The 19172-nt window shown below is 34.8% G+C and overlaps 1 protein-coding gene across 1 annotated transcript in view; it reads right to left on the reverse strand.

Moving 5' to 3' along the window:
• LOC119834372 overlaps positions 1-19172 on the reverse strand; it is a 45298-nt gene that overhangs the window by 10160 nt on the left and 15966 nt on the right. The window contains exons 3-4 of the mRNA XM_038358716.1: positions 16333-16383; positions 2669-2772 (exon numbers count right to left, since the gene is read on the reverse strand). Coding sequence (XP_038214644.1) covers positions 2669-2772; positions 16333-16383 — 155 coding nt within the window. The remainder of the gene's footprint in view (positions 1-2668; positions 2773-16332; positions 16384-19172) is intronic.

Below are 19172 nucleotides of genomic sequence, written 5' to 3' on the forward strand. Positions count from 1 at the left end.
GGGGGGGGGTTTAATTTAGTTGCGGTGTGTCGTTGAGAATTAATGTGCCATGTGAGAGGCGGACAGTTGTCAAGGTATAACCAACTTAGCTCGGAAATTAGATAGACGGAGATGAAACTTCGTTAGCTGATAAAGATTTTTCATGTGGACTGTTCATATCATATCCCGCTGCGACCAACGGTTGTTGGAGCTCTTTGTGGTGCAGCCGATGTTTGTCACAATATAAACGATGTCGTGTGCGCAAATGGTTTGCGGTTTTTGAGATTTAAGGCCCTATATTGGTTTGATTGGATACACAATGAAATCATTTTGTAGCTACATAGGCTAATTTATCAAACCACAAGTATATAACGGGAATGGAACGCACCAGGAAGATGCTAACCTGGTATGAACATCAAACCGATACGATACTAAAGCATTTATATAACTACACTTCATTTCATAAAATATTTTCTTGTAAATTATTATTTTAATCAAGGGTACATTTTTACCCATTACATTTCTTAAATTGTCACGTGTGATGTAAAATGGGAAACTTTTATATTGTCAGTAAAATAGACGTTAACGACGACCTAAACAGGTAGAAAATGTGGAACATAGAATATACGAGTATTTATAATCCTGCGATTATTCACACAGCCTTCAAGAAAAAATAAAGACTAAGGATATGATGGAACACTTCTCCAAAATACACAAGTTAAAGTTTGAAGATATACTGGAGCATAGGTCGTATTGTCTTAGATTACGTAACGGTCTCGTGTGATGCGACTCGCGAGGGCCAATGAGTTGAAAGCACTTGAAGCTTAGCCGACATCAAAGAAAGCACAAGTGAGCTTTGAGATCAAACATATTAGAACCTTTACGCATAATAAAAATCTAGTCTGGTAATCCTAGATTTTTAAGAATCGAGCTACTTAACGTTTTATACGTTTGATGTTTAGTGGACCAGTGTGAAACTTGCTATTAATTATTATAACAAAGCTAGATGACATATGACGTAACTTTATTAGAAACTGGTTCACTCCGGCTTGCCCCGTGGTACCCATAGCACTCATGGTTACGCATGAATCCAATGGTGGAATAATTTTTCAAATCGGCCCAGAAGTTCCTGAGATTTGCGCGAACAAACAAACTCTTCAGCTTTATATATCAGCATTTTTTCCAAGAAGAAACAACATTGATAGTTGATACCCAAGTCTACTAGTCTTTGATAAGCCTATCGTAAGCATATCAATCTATCTCCCGTCTCGAGTTTCTCAGTGCATAAATGCTATTTTTAATACCTACTGGATTGCGGATACTATTTATAAATTTAATTAGAAACATAATCACGTGTATCACCATATAATGCATATATCTGCAGTAAAAAACCCAAATGCCCTTAAATCTTTAAGAAATACCAAACAATCGACAAGACATTAGCCAATTATTCAAGCAAACACACCCTGTGTTTGCTTGAACGCGCTAATATCAGAAACTACTGGTTTGAATTGCAATTTTATTTCTGTGTTCAACAGTCCACTTATTAAATGGCCACTCTGTTCTATTATAGGTTATATATAAAATAATGTACGACGTGTGTGAAACCGCAGGGCACAGCTAGTGCCAGATAAATATGTATCAGCCGTGCGCCTGCGACCGATTAAATTAATTATCTTTATTAATCACGTAGGAGCTGCGCGTGAGCAACGCTGATCTATCCAACACGCCCAAGGTCTGAGTCAATGTTAAGGTTACTATTGAGTTGCGTAAACATTGCGATTTGTGTTTTATAGGTGTTGTATTTTGTATCGTAATTTGTGTGGAAATAAATGAAATATGTAGTTTTGTTTTTTACTTCTTTTTCCATGAATATTGATTTTTATAAGCTTAACAGATTAATAACGAAGGGTGTTTATTGCAATGACTAGGACTTTTTAATAGTACAAATGAACAAACATACGGAAAAAAATGGCGATAGTCATTTTTCATTTAAAACATGGGCACCAATTATTTTTTCACCTACCTATAATATTATTAAAAAGTATTCACCTATTTTCTTAAGAAAAGTACATATTGATTATCCTATAGAATCATTTTATTTTTAATCATTTTTCATATATTAGTCACAAGTAACATTTTCTCTGATCCACTCAATTGCTATTCCTATACTAAGCTAGTAGTCCACATACGCTCATTTTCCGCAAACTAAAGTGAATCGCCGAGTCAATGCGTCTAGAATTTATTTAAAACCACTTCCAAAGAATCATCTAAGTATTTCATTTAATACTAGAATCGAAGACATTTAATTATCTTCCATCTCCCTATGTTTACTTCTCTGTCATATCTGTACTGTGACGACATAATTTTTTTATTGATACGATTTTAAAATACATTCTTAATTAACTAAAACGTCAACTAAAGTTTTATTAGTTAATGTTATTTCGCTCCGATACTGCTCATTCCCACGATAAAACCGGGATTAGGATTATACTGAGATTAGGTCTCGTAATTCAACGAATCTATCTCACTCGCATATTAATCGCTAAGCTATGTTTATCTCGCTCGCACCGCCTGATTACCGTCGTGTAAATGTTCAGACACAAATACTATCTACAAATGATCGCCATTCGCAAAACATCCGTGCAGCAAGCAATGATCAGTAGCATCATCACCAATTGGCCAATACCTCTAATTCTTCCTCGGATGAGTGATGATCGTATAGTTGGTCGGGCTCGGGCGCCGGCGGCCGCGGCGGCGTCGGTGCGCACGCGCACGCTTCGCCGCTCATACCTGTAAACAAATAGAGTTAGCGGTCAAAATATGTATAAATTGGAACAAAATATGCAATTGCATTGTAACAATTACCTACACTACAGTTTCAAATTATTCTATACCTATACTGTGTTATATAAATACATATTGTTTAAAAGATAACAATTATGTTTTAGAATTAATTACATAAAACCTATACTTATGTTTATTGTCACTAGATGCTTACATTTCTATTATTTTATTTATTTACTAAAACGAAAAGGAACGTTTTTACGTTGAGCATTTCACATGAGTACATCGAAGCCAGCCACATCAGGCTACGACCGATATCAGAGGAGTGTCTACGAAAGTTATGAAAAATTGCTAGTATATAAAACTGATGAGTTTGTTTGCTTGAACACGGTAATCTCGGGAACTACTGAATCGATTCTGATGAAATTTGGCACGGATATAGTTTGACATCCGAAAGCACACAGGATAGATATCCCGGGATATCCACAGGTACTACAACTATGCGGATTAAACCCCGAGATTGTTTTCTTCGTCGACCACGCGGGCAAAGCCGCGGGCGGGAAGCTAGTGACTATATAATATACGGTTACTAATAGAGCCACATGATATCTGGGTTTGCGCAATCAGTTAGCAATACAAGGGCAGGGTCTACGCAAGTCAAGTATTCAGTATTCCATTGTGGTAGACCATTATGGAGCGGACTCTACTAATTTGTAGGCACATAGTTCTATAAGGGCCTAGAATGTGAGAGAATATATGTTTGAGTCACGGCTTTGTGTAGGATTGTATACAAATTCTCGCCGGTCTAAAATTCGATTATTCTTTAAGGTTTTATCGTAATAATAAATAAACAATATTACAAAATAAGACTAATCTAGTTGCGTTGCAGCAGTTTAAAATATTGTTATTTCATAGGTTGATAACAAAATCTCTTATTTTTCTATAAAAACAGTCACCGACGTTCCTGGGGATAGAGTTACCAAATTACAAAATTGGATCAAATGACAACAACTTCTCAAACAGAAAAAAGACTCATGTCAATCGTTTGAAAACAAACGAAGTTATCGGCGAACCCAATCAATAAAAACATACAGACAAATTGAGAACCTACTTCGTTTTGGGAAAATTGGTTGATAACGATTTTTAACTTAACAAATAACAATGCCAGCTTAAGGAAAATAAATAAACCGTATAACCTCCATAGTTTCTGTCAAAATTCACATACAAACGTGCTGCAAAAAAAAACCGCATCAATTAAATATGCCAGGCAGCACATTAAAACATGCAAGATCCCGTAATGAAGATATAAAAACTGCACGTAAAAACGGCTTGGGCATAGCAACAAAGGAGCCAAGTACGAATTTAGTCTGCTGAGGGCGGCGGGGGGGAGGTGGGAGCCGCCGAGGGGTAGGGCCGAGGAGAGGGGGTGTACTTGAACTTCGCAGACCGCGCGGCGCTCCGCCACGCGTAGGAAATTGTTATCTGTATTAGAAAATTTCTTTTCTCTATTTTCATTTCTTTACAGTAATCAATCATGCCGGTGGAGTTTTCGTTTTTGTATTGGTGTAAGCATTGTACTTTTACACGATCTAGATTAATAACGATACGGAAAGTTTTTAGACGAAATTAAGAACTGATGATACAAAACGATCGGAATATCTTTTTTATTGATTAGCGGGCAACTGAGCTGATGGTTCGCCGGACGGTAAACGATCACCTTCACACATAAACATTTGAAGGGGCAGGGGCGCTGCAAATGCGTTTTAAAAACGAAATATAAGGAAAGGATTTGCCACGGGAAGAAGTATTGGGCTGGGGTCAGGAAAAGGATACGGGCCTCCGGATGGTGATCTTTAAATCTTTCCATGCATCAGGTAGAATTCCTATAAAAGCAAGCAAAATACATCATCATCACCTGTCCCCACACATACATAGATAAACTATCAACTACTCTAGCTTGTATAAATCCATTAAAAATGTAGAAGACATATATTCGTGTTAAAGCAATGTTATGAAGCAAAGACTGCCTAGAAAGATATTAATGTACGCAATAAATTTTATTGCCTTGTATGATGTGCATTTAAGTCATAATGTTATTTGGCTGTAAATTGCTTTAAATGTATCAACTCACGCTATAAGTCAGGAGGCGAGATCGTGACCGCTCTACTCTTGGCACCAACTGTTAAAAACTACTGACTCATCAGTTGGGTGAAACTAATCCAGACGACTATAAAACTATGTAAGTCATTCACACTTATTGCAAGTTACATAATTTAGTAAATATGTGTTACGCCGCATTGAGAGAGCTATTCATATTCCAAAACTACCTTAATAAGTTAGGCGATATTGTAATTATTATATGGAACAACTTAATAGTTATTAATAATAATATTAACTGTATAACGCTGAATCTCCGAAACTACATGGCGTGTAATATAATGAAAAACAAACTAGACGAAAACGTTGAATTGAGAAGAAATTTCGTTCATGAACAAATAAAATAAACCAAGCATATTAAAAAGCTTTTTAAATAAGTGGAGTGAAACAACGTCTAAAAATTCTGTCCAGATTCCGATATAAATACCACGAAAAATCGTTAGTTTAGAGATTATTTTTAAAGGGTTGATGGAGCTGTTACCAACGGAGCGTTTGAATATATACGGTATATTTTGGAGCTGAATTTCCAATATTTTGGTTGGTTAATAAGAACGGATTTATGTCATAAGGGTTTCCACTGTGGCGTATATTTTATGTATTATGTATAATTTTTACGAATGTCTTTTCATACGAGTTTAAATCTTAAAGAGAGCAATGCTGGAAAGTGACAAAATACCTTATGTCATTTAGATCAGATGCATTTTCTATGCCATGAATATTACAGAATATTTGGACAAATAGAAATAAAATCTTGGACTTATCTCTATCACCTTTTATAACAAGCAAACAAACTAGCCAAACAGCAGTATGACTATACCTATCCAAATCACATTATCCAACGCAAATACTGAACTGATTTTCAGTTTCCGAGCTTTTTAACATATTGCGGATAAATTAGTTCCCCAGCACCTCCAATTCACTCAGACAAATCAGCGGTCGAAGCCCACAATTTAATTCGAAAGTACACAATTTAAAAGTTGCCCGAAGCCACCCAAAAAACTTCGAGGCTGAATAATCGCGTCCCAATCAAGTGTCCTCTCAAATAAATTAGATCGGTTAATCTCCGACCGATCGCCGCAAAAACTGCGCCAATATGTCTAGATGTGGTTTGACTTGGACATTACTAATCGCATCTATTTCATGTAAATTCTACATACACTTATCTAATATATAATTTGTAGTTTTTAGAACAGGATTCGATATTATTCATGTGAAATGTATTGTAGATTTTATATAGGACACTCATTTGAACCGAGTTTTTCCCATATAGTGGTATACCTAAAAAGTGAAATAACATAGTAGACATAATATTAGGATTAGGTATAAGTCAATGGATCAGGAAAGCATAATATTTAACACAAAAAAACGCGACCTCTCTACATGAACACGAAGATCAACACAAACTAACATACAGAATTTTTATTCGAAGTTAGCTTTTGCCCGGGGCTTCGCACGCGTACGCGGAGTAGTTTATAAAAATGTGCATATAAACCTTCCTCTTGAATCACTCTATCTATAAATGAAATTATCAGCAAATTACGTTGCGCAGTTTTCAAGATTTAAGTATACATAGGGACATAGAGACAGAGAAACCGACTTTGTTTTATACTATGTAGCGAAGAGTTGGGAGTGAGCGTCGTCGTACGAAGATCTTAGCACGTCCGAACTTGTAGGAATGAATAATTGCTAACGGAACGTACGTAAAGGTTACAATTAGGTTATAATTAAAATGTCATTTTATAGAGGTTCTTGATAAATTAATTTGTAAAGGTTTATTTTTTATTTAGCAATCGCTCCTAGAATTCCATGGGGTTTATATTAATTCAGCATATCCGAAAATAATAGTCTAGTTATATATAAGGGCAACAATAATATTCCTAGTTTCAGATTTTAAAAGAATCGCTCATATAATAGAATTGACAAATTGTCTCACAAGCTCTCTTAAGTAATGTAAGATATACATTTTATCAGGATATTAGAATAAACATTATTATATTGTCACCATTCCTTGATAAGGGTACAGAGTTTGAATTAAATCTGTACCGTTTAAAGAGTCGGTGACACACAAACATACAGGTGAAGCTAATAAAAGCGTATTAAAGCGACTCGATGTCATTTAAATAACCGTTAATCCCGTGATTAATCTAAAAAATCAAGTGTCAACACCAAGTTTTAAAACAGTTAAAATTCGCTTTTGGCGAGACGAACACACGTGAAATGTTGAATAACTTGACGCAACGTACAATTTGCTATTATCTCCGCACGTGAGCACCGCATTTGTAACCTTATTCCTCTGGGATAGGGTCCGGTTTCGTGTGGCGGGTGGTATTGTTGCTGGTATTGTTATCACGGAGTCGAAGATCAAGATTCAATGGTTGACGGGAACGAGTCACGAAACGAACGCTGGAGTGACCACACGTTGCGGGACTTTTGGAGTTAAGTGTTTATTTGAGACTGACTCACGCACCTGACTTCACATGAAGTAGAGTGGGGGTAATTTATGAAGGAGCTCGTTTGTAAAATGAATGAAAATACTCAAGTTGATATCATGAGCTATCTACCGGCGAATATTTCATCATTAAAGTTTTATCAGTTTTGAGTTGCTCCTTGTCTATTTATAATTATTTTTATAATAATACATTTTAACATTTTATAACAGAAATAAATCTGTATTTCATTAATAGTTATCCCCAAATTGCGTACGCAGTTCAATAAATGAAGGGGAACAATATGATTGACAGATCTTACAGTTTAAAATACCATCCATCATTCTCCATCCATACAACGGCCAAAAGAAACAAACCAAAAAAAAAAAAATTACTAACAACAAAATGTTGGGTACAATAATGTAAATGTATACAGTAACGCGCACCGTCGTGTACGCTGCGCGTGGGCAGACTTGATCGCACGCACACACACGCGTTGTGTTTGTTGTGTTATACATACACATTGATATAACGTGGAAAATAATTATGTTAATTTAACAAATGTTATCTGCGAAATGCATAACTAAAGACATAAACAGATTTAAAAAATTGAAGATAACGTATAATCGTTAATAATTATAAACTCACTTTTATAAATAACCATGCGTATGCGTAAAGGCATATTACTAATATCGTTCAATTATATTTAACTAATTGTAACCCGCGGGTGCACCTGCGTGGTCCCCGGGTAAACGCTATGTGCTAATCTATCGTTGTACCAAATTTCATAGAGGTCCAATAATATGTTTTCGCGTGAAAGAGTAACAATCATCCATACATCGATACACCCATCCATCCATACAAATAGAATTATATTAAGCTATCTACGCCCCGCGGTTTCACCGGCGAAAATCCGTATCCCGTAGGAATATCGGGATAAAAAGTTGCCTATGTGTTATTCTAGTTGTTCATCCACTCATCCTCGCAAACTTTCACAATTATAATATTAGTAGGATGGTATATTAGGATGAACATAATTACGAATAAAACTTTAGGTAACTAAGAAACTGTCGTTTCTTCTCATTGTGAGCAAATAGACAAAAAGAATCCATAGATACCTGAGGAAGCTTTCATCGAATACTGAGTTTTGTGTTGATGTACAAGTTACAAACTAAATAAACTCATTCAATTGAAACAAAACGAAATACGTTTGGAGAATTGTAAATGACATCGCTACTTTTGCATGCAATCTTAGAGCATGTCCGTAGAATATTTATAATTTTCATTACGCACTTGAGACTCGATGAAATATTTTAAAAAATTTCAATCCTCATTATCACTACGAGCTTATTTTGAACCGACGCCAAAAAAGGAGGATGTTATCAACTGCAGTTTTTGTTTCTACTACCACATAGGTAACTTTTACCTGGATGAACCGATTTCTATGATTCTTTTTTGTTTGAAAGCCGGTCCCATATAAATTTGGTCTAATTGTGACAATTTAGTTTTTTATCAAAAATAATTAGGTTCAAATAAAATATTATTACGTAGACATTACAAATTTAAAACATGATCTCACCACGAGGTCGAATCACGGAATCTTGAGTCAATTGGATCATTATAATATAATAATGATATAATTTAATGTAAACAATGCTGAGGAAAAAATGCAAATGTTGTATGTACACACACACACACACGGCGCACACACGCACAACCGCGCACACACGCGCCTACGTCGTAACATGACTCCAAGGTTAACATATTCTAATATATTATGTGTCACTTTTGACAGGCTTGATTCAATAAACCGATAGCGGAAAAAACGTATTTTGTATTTGGCGAATTACATGTGAATATTTTTTATGGCTTTTTCTATTTAATGAAAGTCATAAGGTATGTTAATTAACTTTATAAGTTTATGGCATTAGTTTTGAAAAAAGAAATATCAGGGACAAACATGATAAAATTTTACAACTACAATAACTAGGGCTTAGGCTATTCCATTACTACCTACAACCTACTAGTATTGACATTTGTTAGATTGTACATTTATGTTTTATTACTTTTTTTTTTTTTTTTTTTATGTCACAGTCGGCAATGGAGCTGGTGGGACGCCTGATGCTAAACGCTACCACCGCCCATGGACATTTGTAGAGGCGTAAGGCAGACCTTACGCCTCTACAAATGGATTGCCGACTTTAAATTGGGAAGGGATTAAGAAAGGATTAGGATAAAGGAATAAAGGAAAGGACTGGGAAGGGGAAGGAAAAGGATATGGGCCTCCGGCTCCCCCACTCACCGAACGAAACACAGCAGAATGCTATTTCACGCCGGTCTTCTGTGGGGGTGTGGTACTTCCCCGGTACGAGCTGGCCCAATTCGTGCCGAAGCGTGCTCGACTACCACATACAAAAATACTACCACATATTATTTCCAACAATGTTTATTAGTTATCACATTTATGTTTGATTTCAAATACATATCTTCTGGTAGATACCCTGGCATCATTATTGGTGAAAAAAATATTGAAATAAAAAAAATTAAATATTTCTATAGGAATGACGTACTTATAACTAAAAATACGACCTTACAAATATGTAATATTAAAAAGTTAGAATGAACCAGAACATATTAATTCGGCAGTATATTCTAAAAGATTTCAGAAACGCGATCTCTGTTGGACGGAACGTAAATGACATCGTAAAAAGTTTAATCATTTATAAACTAGTTAGAAATTCTGTATAATTATATAAAATCAGAGAATTGTCGAAAGGCAAAAAACGCGCTTCGATAATAGAGTGGTCATGATTGATGGTTCACACACAGCTAGTAATTATTTGTGTATTAGGTTTTTGTCCTGTCCTGATGCTAGATTATATCTATCTATATATTAGGGCACAGGTTGTAATATTATTAATGTTACTACCCAGAACACCTGTACCGACACGGGTGAAATTTAGAACACTGATTATGGCCTGATATCGTAAATGGTAATTTTTAATTATTCGGGTAAAATGCTTCACCGAGTTAGTTTTTTACTTAATTTAACAATAAATAATTTATGAAATTATTTCGTGATTAGTTTAATATACTCAAAGAAAATCAAGACAAGCTTATGTTTTAAATAATGAAACGATACATTTACAACAAATGTTTTTAACTTAACTTTCGAAAACGAAATAAAAAGTCGGTGCCAGCCAAGTCTAATGGTAGATACTAAGATGGACTGACTTCCTCCTTACTACATAATTTCACAAGCAGTAACTTACCTGACTACTGTCTACTTGGTTTGACATCCATTACTCATCAATGGATGTCAAACCATTAGATATCCAATGGATAGCGCTTAGTATAGTTATAATATTAATTTATTTTTCGCTAATAATACAATAAGTTAATCCAGACTAAATCCATACTAATATCATAAATACGAGTAACTCCGTCTGTCTGTCTCTCTTCTTCACGCTTAAACCGCTCAACCGATTCGAATGAAAGTTCTAATTAGTACATTAGTACAGACTATACTATAGACTATACATAGTTTAGGGATAGTTTTTATTACAGAAATCCCACGAGGACGGAAACTATTCGGCAACAACCCTACAGCCTTTCCTATTAACGAAGCCGCGGGCGCTGAGCTAGCTTGTAATAATTTAAATAATTAATAGGAAAAACATTAATTAAGTAATTAAATATCACGTGCGTGCCGCGCACTCATTAGGAAACACAAATTGTAGGCGAACATTCTGCACCAACATAGTTTCCAAATACAATAAATAATCATTAACCTTACACTAGTACAATCTACTGCAACACGTTTTTGTACTTTGTATGAAATGTTTTTATAATAAAAAATGCAGTTTTTGAAAACACAAAAATACGCTTTAATATTAGAATCAATAAAAAACGGTGAAGGAAAACATCGTGAGGAAACCGGCATGGCCAAGAATCAAAAGTTCTACGACATGTGACATCTGCCAACTCGCACTTGGCCAGCGTGGTGGATTATGGCCTGAACCCTCACAGGAGGCCTGTGTCCCAGCAGTGGGATTTATATAAAATATAGTAATTGATAACTATGATAAGCCAATAAGTCAATGTAAGGAACGTAACATATCTTTTTGAGTTTTAGTTTAAGTATTACACTGTTTTTAACATACACAGAATAATTAGTTGAAACTTCACTCACTCAATTAAAAATAATAGTCACAATCTGATAATAAACGGTTTCGAAAAACCGATTAGACAAGCATAATTGTATGATTTTATTCAGTTTCATGGAAAGCTTTTTGAATAGGTAAATAGCTATCCCAGTACAATAAACTATAAACAATTAGCTTTTTATTTAGATTAATATTTATTGGTTACAAAAAATCTACACATAAAAAAAAAATGAATTCCTCCCAAAGGGTTACGTTATTACACTTGCAATTTTAAAGCGAAAAATTTTATATTTTAGCATAAAATTGCATCCAGAGGGCCTCTCCAGTAACATTTGAGTAATAATTACAACATATTTTGTCGAAGCCTGTAATATTTTACTGTATTCATTTGGCAGAAATTTCATTTTACAGCTCTCGGTCTTCATGATTTTTTCATCATTCGCGTGCGTGTGAAATATATAAAATATAAAAAAAGGGTCTGAACGAAAAAGATGTATTTGTTATTGAAAAAACGGATAATAAAATAGCTGTTATTTATGTAGTGTTTAGTAGTACATCTTGTTCAACATTCCATCGAGGTTTTCATAAGAAAATACTAATGAAATTATAGCAAAACATTAAAGGAATCAAACACCAGACGAGTCACAATTTACAGTTACCTCAAGTAAACGTGTTTAACATGAAAATAAATAATAACATCCACGAAATTCTTATGAAACCAGTTTCAGTGTTTTAAAATATTTATTACCTCATTAATACGATATTTAAGCTTAACTGGACTTTTATGTAAATGTATAATATATCTGCGCGTGACGCACGTGACGATTGAATAGCTTTCTTGTCTTAAAACAAGCTTTGGCGCAAATTGCGAGAAGACAATGATGCGCAGTTATAAATAATATATAACCCTATATTTTCAAAATTAGTTGAGATTTTACAATGTTCGTGTATTTATTATATACGGATTTAAATTATTTATTATTTCGCAACAAAAACATTTGATAATTACCTATGTTCATTTTAATAAGATACGTAGGTAATCACCAATACCATGCACGACTGGAAAAATATATATTTAATAGTCCACATAATTGTTTCGTTACACGATTCGTTTATGAAATCGCATCTTTTAAGACTTAACATATTTGGATATTATATTAAAACTTTTACAAAATACATTTTTCGCTATTTCACCTTTCACCCCGTGATTGCCTTGTGGAGATTCCTTGTAGTGATAAGGTTGCCAATTGTACTACATAATTATTGCATCATATTTTTGAATTTCTTTTTATCTTGATACATATACAAGGAAGTGAAATACATAACACAAATACTTTTACCGGTCAGTAACCAGTAGATACATTTTTCAATAGTTAGAGTCTAGACAGATATAAAGAAAGTTTTCTATGTTATAAAGATAAATGACATTAATATAAATTTTCGAGTGCTCATAGTCTCCAAGTAAAAAATTAATTAAACTGAAAAAGTCCGTCAAAAAGTTTAGCTCAAAATGGAGTGACGCGTCCACCGGTTTAGGCGATATCTGGTTTGACTTATTTGATAAAGTGATCTCGATATTTGAAACGCAACAACAGGTCCGAATATAACAAAAACAGCGAGAGATTTAATCTCTAAGCATATAGCCAACACTACCGAGTCACTAGTAATTCAGCTTCTTTATGTCATAGCGGGCAACTGAGACTGTGACCACCAGCGGCCGAACATTCGCAGAAGTAGTGCCTCTGTGAATTCGCTGACAGCTTTTAAAGCGTAAAGGATACGGAAAGGATTGTCGACTGGAACGAAGTATTACGTACGTACGTACGAAAATACGAAACACAGTGGCATGTTACTATTTCACGCCAGTCTTCTGTGAAGATGTGGTGCTTCCCCGGTGCGAGCTGGCACAATTTGTGCCGATGCGTACTCAACTTTCACATACAAAGCTTGATGAGAAAAGATTTTCTGTTTGATATAATTCAAACAGTTGTTTTCAATAATTCGATGATTGGAAGAAATCACCCCAATCATCATAAATATGCTAAAAACAAGAAATAAAGGTGGGAAACATAAATAAAAAATGTAACCAAATAAACTACAATAATCTACGATATACCCCCGTGACCATCATCATAACAGCACATGTCGACGACAAACCTCAAACACTATAGACTTCTGGGCGCATACATAATTGCGATCTGCCGTTCGCCTTGGCCGCTCGAGCAAGGCCAAGGCCGTTCAAACCGCGCCCCCCCTCTCAGTCCACCTCCCCCTCCGCTCCCCTCGCCCCCTCGACACACCCTCCGCACGCCCGCACTGTATGCGCACGCGATTTTTTGCGTCGTGATGTAATCTGAAATTCGGCGAGAGCAGCATGGCGGCCGTCACGAATCGAACGCTATTCATTTTCTAGTACCATCTTTAAAAGATGCTACTCGTTCTAAATACCAAATGATCAGCTCAAATACTTTTGAACACCGAATGAAATCTCGGTCGGAAAGACCATGTACAGGGAAAATTTCTTCTGCTGTAATGTGATATTAGTATACATTGAATCAGAAGAAATTTCATAAATTACCGCGTACCTACTAAACCTCTAAAAGAAACATCAACCAAATACCGCAGACGTCTATAATGCTCGAGTTGTTTTTCTCAGAGGGAACAATAGAAAGCCGAGACCGTCAGCAGACTCGAGATTGTAAGGCCCCTGATTGTGAAGCAACTGCAAAGCAGACGCTGGACCGCAATGCTCACGGCGAAACCGCAGACTCGGAGGAATTACTCGAACAATTACACCGGAATGCGCAACTATCAGTGTTATTTATTACAAACAAACAGATTAATAACTTCTTGACGGGCTGCGTCGGTGCACTCGTCGGATGCCAAATCCTGAAGAGCCACAAATCGCTTTGTTTGCGTATTGTTTGGACTTGCTTGGGTAAACAGATTCTAATAATAATGGGACGGAAATTTTCGAATCACGTAAATGATGTTAATATCATTGAGTGCGTACACGTCTGTTACGTTTGCTCTTAACATAATCAGGGAAAAGCTTTCAAGGTAGATATTTATAGAACTTGGATCTGATTTAATACATATATTGCCATTGAATTGATCATTTTATCAGAAATATGAATAGATTTACGCTTTATTACTTCACACGAATTTAGTCCCATCAATGATTAATATCAATTTATAAATGCACTTTTGAATGATAATATGAAAATTAATTATTTATACAACAATTTAAAGATTCTGATAAATATACAAATTTCTTCAAAAACCTGCGGGGCTAGTTCACGAGCTGGAGGATATGAGGAATGCAATAACAACGGAGACATCGAAATCTCAATTTGAATCTATTTTCCTCTCACGCTTGATATTAACCTTAATTCATTGACGACAGCGGTGGCTGGTGGATCGCTATTTTCGTATCAATGGTGGCACTGCCCGCATCCCCACATACCCGGCTACTTCCTAGCCACTCTGCCAAATAATTTTAAGTAATTGGACGGTGCCAAACGGAACACTTCGTATAAAGGAAACGTAACGACGCTGCGGCCAAATGAGTTTGTGTGCAGTCCCAACATTCGAGGAGTATTTTTAGTAAACGCACCGGAAGATAAAAATAAATAGTACGATACGACTACGCTTTTTATTGCTGGAGCGTGTGGCCGGAAAATTTTGTGTGAAAGCTTGGAATGTCGGCAAATGGTCAGGCTTCTGTTTAGGCTGAACGCTTTAACATTTTTAACAAGTCAGAATTACACATGGAGCGTTTAACTTTTATTCGTTTTATTATCTTTAAACTAACTTTGGATTGTTTTAACATGGAGTTACAAACATGTCGTAGACTTTTTCAAGTTGATTTGAAAGTATTTCATATTCCTGTCGATTGAATCCTACTGATATTATAAATGCGAAAGTTTGCAAGGATGTGTGTGTGTTTGTTGCTCTTTCACGCAAAAACTAATGAACCGATTGAAATGAAATTTGGTACGGAAACAGCTGGACAACTAGAATAACATATAGGCAACATTTTATCCCGACATTCCTACGGGAAACGGACTTTCGCGGGTGAAACCACGCTGCGCATCTAGTATAGAATATTTCTAACAAGAGCAAGCAAACACAATCAAATCATATAATCGACTATTTCGAAACTCTTTACCACCGTTTCATATCCATCGAAAGACAGCTAAAAAAAAAAAACGGAGAAATCTATAAATATCCTAATCGAAAAGTGTAAAACGCCCACCGAGACGCGTACTACGCTACTACACGGTGCCGCACGGAGTGGCGGAGCCTGCCAAAACCAATACTTGCGTCTTGCCCACATTATTTTTATATCACTTGTTACGTCGCGGCTGATTGAGATATCTCGGAATTTGTTTAACATCTTACGTATTACATATATTCACAATTTCTTCAGCGTTCCACTCACATTATTCTTGGTCAGATTCTTAATGAAAAACAATTTAAACTATGAACTCACAAAGATCATTAACGAACACTATTTAAACATTAAATTTATGTAATGAAGAGAGGCAAGTCCGCAGAGTTGTGGAGGAATGTCAGAATTTGGCAAAAACACTTCCATCTACATACATTTATCAAATCGTGGCCATGACAATAATTGAACGCGACAACACCAGCAAATTATGGCATTGAACGTGATTTTGCCCACGAGAATGTATTTTTTGACTATGATACGAATACTAATGCGCAGTGTATGAAGGTATTTTGTTGCAATTTCAGGTGTTTTGTACACTTCATTTTCCATTCAATCATCAAAATATAAAAAGAAATTGACTCACTGATATCTGTGACGTCGTTCCACTTCATGATGACGTCGGCGCAATATTCACCTGAAAATAAAAATTACTTACGTTACAAATCTTAAAATTATATATACGTTAACATTCTAGTTGATAGAAAACCGAAATCAAATCGTATTATAAATATCATTACCGTTATTGCGAGCTCTAGTAACTATTAAGATATCACAGTTCAGTTAAAACTGAAAGAAATATTTAAAGACATGTCCCTCTGGTTAAAGTTTCTAAAGTGAATCGATCATAGTAAATGGCAATAATCGATAAACGTTAGGAACCATTAAATTATCTCCATCTTCTATATTAAAATATTACAGATTCAGATAGAATATAAAAACCCGAAAATATTTATAGACGTGTCCATCTAGTCCAATTTAGAATGTTTACATCTACCCACAGGTACGCCCACGCAGCCCGAGCAAATGTTTGGACATTCTGAATAAGGAATACAACTTTTGAACCTTTAATGGGACTGGTTTCTTGGTAACGTTTCCTTTAAATTTATCAACGATGTCAATATTTGATGCGATCGGGCAAAGTTATGTAATGAGTTTTTAAATTTTATTCAACGCAGATGGATCTGGAAGTACTTTATTTTCGTTTTTGATTGAACTTATTTAAAAGTAATCATCAGTTTATTTAGACTTTCGGTGACATCTTAGTGACTTCTTAGTGACAAAGCTACGAAAAGAGAATGATATAGGAAATAGAAATAGGTATTCTAAATATGAAATGAAATCGTTTTTTGATATGAATAGTATCTAATGAGTGACATTGTAGGTTAATTAATCTGTTTACTTAATACTTTTACTCGTCTAGATAATATAGGAAATTATATGTCCTAACATAGGCTTGAGTCTTCACGTCAACCTCTTTTGTACAACGCATTATTTTTAAAATGGCGAATAAAATTTAAATATACAATGCGCACATCGCGGCCTTGGAGTAAAACGTGGTAATATATATATATATATTTGAGTAGATTTTCCTTCGACCACATTTTCCTATAAATAACCAGCAGCCATTATATGACTTTACCCTTGCGTTGTTGCGGTAGGTCGTCACGTCTACACTATTTTCCTCTATTTCTGATGTTCTACCATATTTCTGTTATGTGCGATTTTATTGTCGCCGGAAAGTCGCGAATTGCGATTATTTTACGTGTGTGCTTCTTGTAATGTGCGTGTTGCATAAATTATATTATATACTAATATGCATTGTACCCACTGTGGCAGGTGATTACTAGGCATTTGTAGGGTTTTCAAATGACGTTGATAAATAATAATAATAAAGCAGTTTTAAGTTATTTAAGATCTTGTAACCGTTCTTCACGTTGCTTGTGATAAACGAATAAATAAATAAGAAAAATTACTATTTTAGGCAATCCATTATCATTGTTTATAGGATATAAACTACATAAACACAGTAAGGTTCATTTTTTATTTCCACATTCTCGCAAGGATTTAGGGTATTTATTGTAAACACAACTCTAGTTCAACAATATATCTAAATACTAATATTATAAATGCGAAAGTTTAGGATTTTTAAAGGATGTGTGTGTTTGTTACTCTTTCACGCAAAAACTACTGAACATATTGCAACGAAATTTAGTATGTAGGCTGGTAGGTATACAAAATTAAAGCAAAGTAGGAAACACAGAAAGCAATTATTATGCTAATTACTAATATGAACTATCCGTGCAAACTTTAACAATTTATTTTAGATGTTATGAAATGTCTCGATTTAGTCGTCACAGTATAAATCGCTTATTATTTGTGGAATAATCGAAACGAGCTTACATCATTCGGAAATATCACCAAGGCCGTGGAAATTTACACGGAGAAATAAAAACTATCAGTTTATCGGGTTATTGTTATAGCGTATAAGATTATTCTAATCGTTATCAACACTGTTGGAATATTGATATGCCCAAAATAGTGTTTTATCGCATCTACACTTATACTATATAGTAATAGTGATATTATCTTTGTATCGGGACATCAAAATGGATTGATAAAGAATTATTCATCCTACCCTACTAATCCTACTAATATTATAAATGCGAATGTTTGTGAGGATTTGTTGCTCTTTCACGCATAACTATTGAACCGATTGCAATGAAATTTGGTACGTAGACAGCTGGACAACTTAAATAACATATAGGCAACTTTTTATCCCGATATTCCTACGGGATACGGACTTACGCGGGTGAAACCGCGGGGCCCAGCTAGTTATTCAAAAAAAGTTCCGCCTTCGCCTCAATTTATGAGTTAGTGAGTTTAGAACTATGGCATTATATAGCAGAGGGTAATCTTTATCTGTAGAAAGTCACGTTACCTCTGAGTGGCATGGGCTATATTTTATTTTGGACAATTCAGGCGGAGCCGGGACACTTATTAAATATAACCAATATCAATATTAACCTTTTAGATAAGTATACAAAATTATTGTATGTACATACTCGTTTGTGTAACACCGAATAAATTCAATTACTATTCCATAGAGGCAGTTGTCCATATACGAGTAAACTTATTAGTATAATATATACATATTAGTATATATATATATATATATATATATATATATATATATATATATATATATATATATATATATATATATATATATATATATATATATATATATATATACTGATAATGTAAGTCTTACAAATTACTCTAAAATGAATAAAATATATACACTTCTTACTTATCTATAGATAACAAAATTCTAACCAGACCATATTCGTACATTAACTATTTTAAAATTTAATAGCTATGTAACTTGAATGATTTATTGTCCCTAAAACAATGGTTAGTAGA

This window comes from Zerene cesonia, chromosome 19 (assembly GCF_012273895.1).
Source record: "Zerene cesonia ecotype Mississippi chromosome 19, Zerene_cesonia_1.1, whole genome shotgun sequence".
In the NCBI taxonomy this organism is placed as follows: Eukaryota; Metazoa; Arthropoda; class Insecta; order Lepidoptera; family Pieridae; genus Zerene; species Zerene cesonia.